The sequence below is a fragment of the Suricata suricatta genome, chromosome 17, assembly GCF_006229205.1.
Source record: "Suricata suricatta isolate VVHF042 chromosome 17, meerkat_22Aug2017_6uvM2_HiC, whole genome shotgun sequence".
NCBI classification, from domain to species: Eukaryota; Metazoa; Chordata; class Mammalia; order Carnivora; family Herpestidae; genus Suricata; species Suricata suricatta.
The window spans coordinates 15985157-15996596 of NC_043716.1; the positions used below are offsets into that span (position 1 = coordinate 15985157).

At 38.0% G+C, this 11440-nt stretch overlaps 1 protein-coding gene across 4 annotated transcripts in view; it reads left to right on the forward strand.

The window, feature by feature from the left end:
- Positions 1-11440, forward strand: part of SSH2 (slingshot protein phosphatase 2) — a 251906-nt gene that overhangs the window by 180840 nt on the left and 59626 nt on the right. For all 4 annotated transcript variants that reach the window (XM_029927242.1, XM_029927240.1, XM_029927244.1 and 1 more), the window contains 2 exons: positions 4674-4777; positions 7602-7666. In XM_029927242.1, coding sequence (XP_029783102.1) covers positions 4674-4777; positions 7602-7666 — 169 coding nt within the window. The remainder of the gene's footprint in view (positions 1-4673; positions 4778-7601; positions 7667-11440) is intronic.

The following is an 11440-nucleotide window of genomic DNA, read 5'->3' on the forward strand; positions in this document are numbered from 1 at the left end:
GAGGCACCTGGGTGGCTCAGGTCATGATCTCATGGTTCGTGGGTTCAAGCCCCGCGTCAGGCTCCGTGCTGACAGCTAGCTCAGAGCCTGGAGCCTGTTTCAGATTCTGTGTCTCCCTCTCTCTCTCTGACCCTCTCCTGCTCCCGCTGTCTCTGTCTCTCAAATATAAATAAAAAACATAAAAATAAATAAATAAATTTTTAAGTAGAAACCAACTCTATGTTGATTGAATCTTCAGGAAGTTTTTTCAGAAAGACCAATGAATCTCTTGCTGTTCTAGCAAAATATACTAAGCATTTACCTTACACTGAAGCACCTGTGATTAAAATTCCATGTAATTTTATTCATATGTAAATAAGGCATTTAATTTTCAGGCTGAATTTGAGCCACCTAAATCCTGTTGGTTGTGAATTTTATTTTTTCACTTCCATGCCATCATACTACCATCCCATATTTGATAGCACTTACAGAGCTTTGACTTCAGTGATGGTAAAAGATTTTAGTAATCAACCACACTTTTTTTTTTTTTTTACTTTTCAATGTTTATGTATTTTTGAGAGAGAGACAGAGTGTGAGTGGGAAAAGACAGGGAGGGAGACACAGGCTCCAGGCTCCAAGCTGTCAGCACAGAGCCTGACATGAGGCTCGAACTCATGAACTGTGAGATCATGACCTGAGCCAAAGGCAGACATTTAACTGACTGAGCCACCCAGACGCCCAGGCACACTTTTATTCTGCATCCCCAGTGACCCAACAGTATATGCCACTTTTGTGTTAACTAGAGAGTTATAATCTGGGACCACAGAATAAAGAGGATTGACTGTACCATTCAGTGCATATCTGTCACCACTCTCTGGGATCCTCTGCTGCACATAGGATGGCAGTCTCCTGGTCCAGCTGTATCTGCTCTGCATTTTGTTCTATCTGAAAAGTTCATTGAGATTTGTGTAAATAATTCAAATAGAAAAACATCTTTTCTCTTATACCAAATGTGAGTTTGACTCCAGGTCTTTCTTTTATGATAGGGAATTTTCCAGGTAGCTTTTTTAAAAATGTTTGTTTGGGGTGCCTGGGTGGCTCAGTTGGTTGAGCATCCGACTTCGGCTCAGGTAATGATCTCACGGATCGTGGGTTCAAGTCCCACATCAGGCTCTGTGCTGACAGCTAGCTCAGAGCCTGGAGCCTGCCTTGGATCCTGTGTCTCCTTTCTGCCCCTCCCCTGGTCATGCTGTCTCTCTCTCTCTCTCTCTCTCTCTCTCTCTCTCTCGCTCTCTCTCTCACTCTCGCTCTTGCTCTCTCTCTCAGAAATAAATACAACATTAAAAAAATGTTTTGTTTATTTTTGAAAGAGAAGGGGAGGAGGGGCAGAGAGAGAGGGAGACCTAGACTCCAGAGCACAGTGCTGACAGTGCAGAGCCTGATGCAGGGCTCAAACTCCCAAAAGTTGAAGTCATGACCTGAGCCAAAGTCAGACACTGAACCAACTAAGCCGCCCAGGCACCCTACCACTACCTACATTTTAAAGAAAACACTTAGATTTGCTTTAAAGCATAAGCAACAATAAATGTATCAAACCAGGAAGTAAGTTCTTAAATTCATGTTTGTCAGAGAAACTGTCTCACAAAAGGAACAAATGAAATATGTTTGGTTGTTTAAGCTCTCTACATACACTTCTAGATGCTGAGACCACTTTGTTTACCAAAAACCAAAGTGCCCACACCTGTAACTCCTGTGACTTTGGGCTACATAGAATATTAGCCTATATTTTTAAAATATTGTCATTTGATAAAGCAGACAGCTGCTGTGCTGGCAGAAGTGTGAATTTCATTTCCTGTCTGTGGTGTACCCCACTCATCCTGTCACTCAAGACGTTTTGTTTTAGGTTGTTCCCGTAATGTGAGTGAAACAGAGTGACCCACAGCAGGGTGACATGTGCGTGCCACGAACGTAACAAGAGACAAGACTTGTGCAATAGACCACAGAAGCGCAATGCTTTATTTAAAGATGGAAACAAAAACAAAATAAAGGCAGTCCCTCCTAGCCAGCATGCAGATTTTTTTAAGTGGCATCTGTGGATTCTTATGTTTGTTTTTAGAAGATATTTTCCAATCTATTTGGCAATTAGCTCAAAAGTTTATCAGCTTCATGCCACTTAATTAAAGAATAAAACTGAGTCAACAACTAACAACATTATAGAGGTGATTTAATTTTGTTTACCAATTAATTTATCATTAGACATTTGCAGTTACAATCCATTAATTTGCCACATCTATTGAGTTCTGAAACTGCTATTTTTTGCATGTGAAATTAATAGAATTTCTGTGTTCTTGTCCTAAATTACAATTCCTGCTTCAGTGACAGAACAGATACAACAGTATGGAAAAAATCCTGGGATGAACCATTCATTTGTCAAATATCTGTTAAATACTTAATATGTGGTTGGCACTATTTCCAATGTTGAGGATACAGTGTTGAGCAAAATAAAATCCTTGCTCTTCATTGAGCCTATATTCTGTCATAAGGAGATAACCACAATCAAGTATACAAAGTAAGTACGTATAATTATAATATGTGACAAATATCCTGAAAGAAACAGAACAATAGGACAGAGTATGAATAGGATGAGTGAGAGGTGATCTTTTGGAGCTGTGACTTAAATAGCAGCAGGGCAAGAGAAACGTGTCCCAAGTAGAAAACAAAAAGCACAAAGGCTCTAAGAAGGGGCCTAAAGTATAAAAGAAACAAAAGAGACCAGTGCAGCCAGACCACAGTGAACAAAAGGGGAGATAGTACAAAATCAGAGAAGCAGTGTATTATCGAATGTCACAGGGCATTAAAGTCTACATTAAACTTTCAGCTTTTATTTGTTCAGTATTTGTTCAGCTTTTATTTGTTCAAGGGAAGCCGTTGGCGAGTTTTAAGGAGGGAAGTGGCATTACATGATATATATGTGTATTTTATATATGTAAAGCCACTCTGGCTGCTCTTTGGTAAGTGGATAGCAGTGGTGCAGAAGTGGCTGAAGACTGACCAGTTAAGAAATTTTTTGCCGATAGAGTGTCTAGGATTAGTTTCACTTCAAGGACCAGGTAAAGAGAGTAAGGATGTAGAAGAAACAAAGTTGCCCTTGAATTAAAGCTGAAATATATGAGAATATGGGGGTTCATTATATTATCCCCTTAATTTTCCATAATAAAAAGCTAAAAAACAAAACCTTTAACAGTGGTCTAAGTGAAAAGTGATGGTGTGTGCCATGAACATTGTCAAAGTGGTAATGGAGATAAGTGGGCAGATTTTCAAGAAACATTTGAAAGTAAAACCCCTAGATCTTACTGATGGATTAGGATACATATTATTGCAGGGGAAAAAAAGAAACCAAAGATGACCGCTAAGTATTTGGCCCAAACAATGGGTGGATGAGAATAGGGATCAAGTTTGCAGGGACTCAAGAGCTTTGTTTTGGCAATGTAAATTTGCGATGCCAATTGGATTTCCAAGTGGAAATGTTGAGTAGGGAGTATAATTTATAATACATTAGCTAACTCTGCATAACATACTTAAAAGCAAACTTGGAACCCTCCATTATGTGTTTCTAAATTTTGCCATTAGTGTTTTAAAAGTTCTATTAGACCTTTTCAGATTTGTGGGTATTTGTGGCTTACTCTGTTGATAAGAAATAGTTGGATATATTTTCTTTTTTCTGTGGATATTCACTAGTAATTATATTACTGCTATCCTGATTAGTAATTCTCCACCTCCTTTGAGCTGTCATTTATGTGAAAGATGGTGTTAACATGGCCAACTCCATAGGTTAAACACCTTTCCTGTGCATTACTCCTCTCAGTAATGTGGGGATACAAGTCAATAAAAATAAAATTTTGAGTAACATTTTAGTGTGGTATATGTGTGTTTTTAAGTTTTTTTTTAAAGTTTCTTATTTCTTTTGAGAGAAAGAGAGCAGGGGAGGGGCAAAGAGAGATAATCCCAAGCAGGCTCCACACTAGCAGCGTGGAGCCCGATGTGGGGCTCAAACCCACGAACTGTGAGCTCATGACCTGAGCTGAAGTCAAGAGTTGGATGTTTAATCAACTCAGCCACCCAGGCGCCCTGGTGTAGGTGTATTTTAAAGAAAAAAAAAATGTTTGGCAAACTTTGAGCCTGTTATTAGTAACTAAGCATTATAACATACTTTACATCTGATTAGGACATTAATCAAACATGTCATTGATAATCATAGATCTAATAACAATACCAATATTTGTTAAGGATACCACTCTGAAAAACTGTATTCATATTGACTCTTCACAACAGCTTCGTTTCATTACTTTTGTTTAACAGATAAGGATATTTAGGGTCCCCAGAATTCCCTCAGGTAAAAAGTATCAGAGCCAGGTTTCAAACCCAGGCAATCAGGCCCCAGAGCCTTCACTCTTAACTGCTACCATGCAATATATAGCGAATATTGTTAAGTTATGTTTCAGAAAAATTATCTAAGTAGATAGGACTGTGTAAATAATTAAAGTCTCTTTTTTTTTTTTTTTTTTTTTTTTTACTTCATCTTGTGAAATTGGGACTTTGGAAGATGGGAGAGCGAATAATCCCAAAATGGATCTCCATCGTACTACGATCTCCTTCCTTAAATAATTTGTTTTCTTTTGACTTTTCCCTTAAAGCATCAGCGAGAGCTTTCTGACTGTCAAAGGTGCTGCCCTTTTTCTACCACGGGGAAATGGCTCATCCACACCAAGAGTTAGCCACAGACGCAACAAGCATGCAGGTAAAGTTCCATGGACATGATTCCTTTCTTGGTTTCTTTGCCTTTTGTTTTGTTCTACAAAACAAACATTCCCATTTCTCCAGTAGTTCTCTAAAAGTGAAAGAAAGAATTGTACTGTGCTATAATGACTTTTCTTTTACTCTCACTATTTTCCTAGCACTTAGCAGAATACCTTTTTTTATGTAGTAGGTGTTCAATGAATTTTTCTGTGATTTAGCAATGAAGGTTTCCTAGTAGGATGTACCCAGTTTGCTTACTGGCAGTACTTTTCACTGCTAACAAACCTGAACTTCCACACATCCAGCTCACATAAGAAGCCTTACAGTGGGAATAGGATTCCCTGACTTTTGCCTGACCTTCGAGGAGGCCATTTGGATCTTGGGGCCTATAGTACTTAGAGTAGGGACTTATTAGGCTCACTATTTGCCCAGAAATGGTTCTCCTCTACAAGTTCTCCATCCTAAAAATCCTTTCCTCAGGTTATTTGTCCTGGTAGAACAGAAGAAAACTTAATTTTTAAAAAGCCCCAGCTGCTTAACTCAATTGTAACATGTAACTTAAGTCACTCTTCATTGTTTATTCCTAACACTTTGTTTCCTCCCCACACTGGTACTTTTTTTCTTTTCTTTTCTTTCCTTTCTTTTTTCTTTTTTAAGTGAGGTATGTCACATACCATATAATTCACTCCATTTACCCATTCAAAATATACATTCAGTGATTTCTTTTCATATATACAGAGTTGTACAACCATCACTCTAGTTTTAGAACATTTTCATCACCCTCAAAAGAAACCCAGTTACCCATTAGCAGTCGTTCCCTGTGTCCTCCAACCTTCCCTGCCAGTCCTAAACAACCACTAATCTACTGTCTTTATATATAGATTTTCCTATTCTGGGTGTTCCATATAAGTGGAATTATATAAACAACCTTTTGAGACCGGCTCCTTTCACTTAGCATAATGTTTTCAAGGGTCATTTACATTAAATTTTTTTTAATGTTTATTTTTGAGAGAGAGAGACAGATGTCAGCAGGGAGGGGCAGAGAGAGGAAGACACAGAATCTGAAGCAGGCTCCAGGCTCTGAGCTGTCCACACAGAGCCTGACACAGGGTTCAAACTCATGAATGGTGAGATCATGACCTGAGCCAAAGTTGGATGCTTAACTGACTGAGCCATCCAGGCGCCCAAGAGTCATTTACATTATACTGTGTATCAGTATTTTATTCCTTTTTATGACTAAATAATGTTCTAGTATATGGATATACTACTTTTTATTTTTCTATTCCATTGGTAGACATTTGAATTGTTTACATTTTTAGCTATTATGAATAATGCTGCTATGAATATTTATGTATTTGTGTTTTAATTCCTTTTGGTTTTATACCTATGAGCCCTTACTGATTCTTACACATGAGACTTAGATCGTGTCTCTGGATTTGAAATGTAACAGAACAGACCTGGCCAAACATAATGACTCTCCTTTTTAATTTTGAAAGTTGGAAGATTCTGCAATAATGGAAGTGGTCAAAAGCCAGCACTGAAATGGAAGTGGGGTGGGGGTGAGGCAAGAAAACTATTCTTTAACAAAAAGGAAAGGCTTTCAGATTTGCTGACATTTTGTTTATTTCTTTATTTTGAGAGAGAGTGTGAGCAGGGGAGGGACTGAGGGAGAGGAAGAGAGAGAATCTTAAGCAGGCTTTACAACCAGTGCAGAGCCCAAAACCAGCCTTGATCCCATGCCTGTGAGATTGTGACCTAAGCCGAAATCAGGAGTCAGATGCTTAACTGAGCCACCTAGGTAGTACAGACTTGCTAACCTTTTAGACAAATACATGTTTGCTAACCTACTTTTTTTCCTTCCTCCCCTCACCACTTCTTGTGTATCAGTATTTCATCTAATAGTTAAGAGTTGAAGTTACCTGGAGGAAAATTTTGTATGTAGATTTCAAGATGATTATGAGAACATGAGGTTGCTGTATCAGTCACTTTAGACTCTTAAAAAAAAGAACTAAACCTGGATGGATGGACACAAATGAAGTTCTTTGTTCTCTGATTGTCATTTATAACAGAACATTATTTAATTATCTTCTAACCAAAGCCTCAGATTTTTTAGTATAAAATAGGAAGTATGAAGTAATCTAATACAAAAAATTTCAACTTAGTTTTATAGAATGTACAGGATCAAGTATGTTTTCAAATAATGATTGGTCATGTTAAAGTACCTAATAATAAGTTCAGTGGAATATATATTTCTTGGGATCTGCTATATGTAACGAGAACTCTTTATTTTAATATCAGCCACTAATATGGAAATCATTAACTATTGACATTATTCTGTGGGAAATCTAAAAATCTTCTTAGGTTAAACACAACAGAAGATTTATAGAAAAAAGAATGGCAAAATGTTTAGCTTTTTTTAAAGTTAGAGAGAATTCTAACCTGAGTCACACACCTCATATTCAGGATTCCCTCCTTGCTACCTTCAGTGTGCTGAGAGCACAGCCAGTGCTGTCTGTACCTGACATATGTCACCGTCACTCTCATCAGCACCCATTGTGGTGCAGAATGGAGATTGATCTCAAGTGCACCTTCCATTGGAAAAAGCAAAATTTAATGTAGTACGGACTAAAGTGAACATATAGAGATGCAGTCTGCCATTCTGTCTTTTCACTTAAAAAGAAGTTAATCATATTAATTTCTGTGTCTAATTACAGTCCTTGAGTGACCCAGAACTTTCTTTTACATAGGTTATTAAGGTAGAAGGAATCCTCTTTGTTGACATTACAATGAGGAATAATTATTTTTTGTTTTACACATTTAACCAGGTGATCTCCAACAGCATCTCCAAGCAATGTTCATATTACTGCGCCCAGAAGACAACATCAGGCTGGTAAGTTAGTGTTATCGTTACAACTCTTCCTCAAAAGACTTTCTAGTATAGAAGACATTAAATGGTCATTTTTACGTAACAGCAGAGTGCTGAGAACTTTGTGGAACAAAAAAAGAATAACATGTCCGCACTATCAGAGAGCTTAGAACATAATTGGGGATTGGAGTTAAGCTGAAATGATGTGAAATAATTTGATGATTCAGAGCTGTTGATAAGCACAAGCTTGTGAGTTACTGACTATATCAACAACTGAATTTCAGAGGAAAGAATACTTGAAGACTTGGCCTGGTTAGAAAAGTTTTTATGTAAGGGTGCCTGGATGGTTCAGTCAGTTAAGTGTCCAACTCTTGATTTCGGCTCAGGTCGTGATCTCATGTTGTGAGATCACGCCCCACATCAGGCTCCGTGCTCGGTGTGGAGCCTGCTTAAGATTCTCTCTCTCTCTCTCTCTCTCTCTCTCTCTTTCTCTCTCTCTCTCCCTCTCCCCCTCCCTCCCTCCCTCTCTCTCTCTCTCAAAATAAATAATTAAACATTTTTTTAAAGGGAGGGTTATATATACAGTAAAGCTTGAACTGGGTCTTGAATGATGATGGATTTAGATTAACAGAGAAAAAGAAGGCAGTCCTTCTAGATGTGGACATGACAAAGCAGGGACAAGGAGAGGCTAAAAAGGACCAGGTTTTTTGTGTCTGTCTCTGAGTCAAGGAGACCTGGGCTTTGGCGTTTACTAATCATGTGATGTTGGACAAGTTACTTAGCTTGTTTGAATCCTCTTCCTCATCTCCTTTCTACTTCTCATAGGCAAGAGGACCAAGTGGACATGAAAATGTATCACTGCCTAAATCTGGGGATTATTGTTACTATAAGGAAGATAAGATACCAGAAAACAAGGCAGGCACCCAATGCTCTATACTAGAGGTCTCAAACTGGTAGATACGTTTTGTTTGGACCACAGGGGTAGTGTTTTTTACTCTGAGCCAGAATTTTAAAGTCGAATGATTTCACATAAAAATCAATACTTGAAACATCTTCAAAAATCTTAAAATCTGGCAACACTAGACCCTTATTCTCACATGACAAAACTTGTTAGACCTGGAGAAGTAGGCATTGGTATGGTCCAGGCTCTTAATTTACCATAATGGCCACATACTGTATGATCTTCTAGACACTGAAGACAAGTGTCTCCATTTGTCATCATTTATTCACTGTTAACTTTTCTTATAGTGTAGAACATTTAATTAAAGTAGAAAAACAAAAATGGGATGAGTATGTTTCTTTATGAAAAGTGAAGAACATTTTTATCCGTTTAATTTTCATGTGGCCTACTTCACTCATTTACATTCCCTGCCCGACCATCTAGATTAACACTTGGAGGTAGTACCTCTGACTCCTCAGTAAGCAGTAGTGAAACATTACAGGGTTCTGAGCAAAGAATTACATGGAACAGCTTCAGTATTTAAGCCTGGCTAGCTCAGTCAGTAGAGCATCTGACTCTTAATCTCTGGGTTGTGAGTTTAAGGTTCACATTTGGTATAGAGATTACTTCTAAAAAAGGAGAGATTCCTCAGAAGCTAATACAGAATAGTGGGGAGGAGGAAGCCATCTTAAGTCATGGAGGACCACTAGGTAGTTATTGCAGTAATCCAAGCATGTGATGTTGGGCCTTCCTAGGTTAAGGGTGATAACTTGGAAAGCAGGTTTCTACTGATGCGTTCAGTTAAAATAGTTATCTCTGCTTTCTGAACAGAAAGAGAGGTAATAAGTAGAATGCAAGAATAAGTGGAAAATTGATGATCAGGTCCTAAACCCTATAATGATTAATTGATTTTTTTCATTCACTTAATTGTTCTGTGTTTATGTCATTTTTTCCTCTCAAATGCTGCCTCTGTCACCTTCTTAGAATGTCCACGAATTTTGTTGAGAACTTCCTTTGAAATTTAAAAAATATGAAATAAGAAATCCTTACATCATTATTTTATATCCTAATCTGAAAATCACATCATACACTTATGTAAATCCTATCTGTATTTTTATATACTTGTCTTTTTTTTTATGTTTTTTATTTATTTTTGAGAGACAGAGACAGCGTGAGCAGGGGAGGCTCAGGAAGAAAGGGAGATACAGAAATTGAAGCAGGCTTCAGGCTCTGAGCTAGCTGTCAGCACAGAGGCTGACTTGGGGCTCGAACCCAGGAATCATGACTTGAGCCAAAGCTGGACACTTAACCACCCAGGCGCCCCTATATAGTTCTGTCTTAACACTTACATATAAGTGGACAAAGTGACACACAGTTCTTACAGCAAAAATATTCTAAAGCAGATACTAAGACCTTAGAGTCCATCAAAATGACCTGCAAAGCTTTGTTGAACTGCCATTTGCTGGACTCCACCCACAGTGTTTGATTTGGGGAAGGGTAGACAGTGATAATACACATTTTTAACAAGTTTTCAAGAGATGTTGATGCTGCTGATCCAGGAGTCACACTTTGAGAACACCTCCTCTAGAATCCATAATAATGGTCACTTGTACATACTGGATGTCCACTAGTTATTTGTTTATAGTTTCCAAACATTGTGTGGTTTGGTAGAGCTAAAGTTGAGGTCTGTCATCACTTACTTTATCTTTTTCTCTTTGATAACCTTCTGGAGTTTAGAATGTATCTCTAAATGTATTTTAACCACAGGAGAGCATTAAGGAAGCAGTTAGGAAGGCAGAGTTGGCAATTAACTGTTTTTGTTCCCCTGCTAAAATATGCAACTTCAGCTGCTTTACATTTATAAAATACAAATTCAGAAAATGTAAGTCACGCCTCTGAATTAATTCAATTTAAATGACAAGCAATTTTACAGTTGTTTTGAATTGTTACAAACACATAGTCATTATGTTTCAGATTATTGAGTGAGTCATCTTCAAGAAAATGAGTGAATACATTGTGTGACTTTGGACAAATTAGCACTTTTCCAACTGAAAGGAACGTTTGTAGACTCAAAGCAAGGCCATTTGTTTTGAGTTAAATTTGGAATGCTAAAATTCTCATCCTGGGCTTGTACATAAGGTTAAAAGTTTGATAGTCAACTGAAAATCCTGCTTTACTTTTTAAATAACCAAACAACAAATACAGGCACCAAATCCCACGTTTTGCTTTAGCATTGAAAATAGGACTGAGCCAGTTTTCCCTTCAGGGAAGCTCTGCATTCCACATACAATCTCAAGCATTAACTTCAGTACTTAGGAAAACTGTAGCTGATAAAATGAAGATGGTGGGTTTTTTGTATTCTTGCACATTTTATCAAAGACCCATTTAACATCAAATGAACTGGGGTGGGGGGTGCCAGGGTGGCTCAGTCAGTTAAGTGTCCGACTTGAGCTTGTGTCATGATATCCCATTTGTGGGATCAAGCCCCATATCTGGCTCTCTGCTGTCAGCACAGAACCCATTTCGGATCCTCTGTCCCTCTCTCTTTCTCTGCTCCTCCCCGGCTTGTGCGCACATGTCCTCTCTCAAAAATTAATAAAAACTTTAAAAAAATAGGCTGGGAAATGAAAAACTTCCTTAACATTTGAAGTAGGTAAGGTGCTAATAAGATACAGGGAGATGTTTTTGAATACTTTGTAGGAGAGTTTAAGAAAATAAGGAGTTTTTTGGTTTTGTTTTTATAGTTTATTGATAGTTGCCCCCTTTGGATAACCATCCTTCCAGTCTTCTGTGTATTGTGTAAGTGTATGCGTCAGGTTCTCTGACCTCTGCTCTTGCTGAACTGGATCAATGATAAA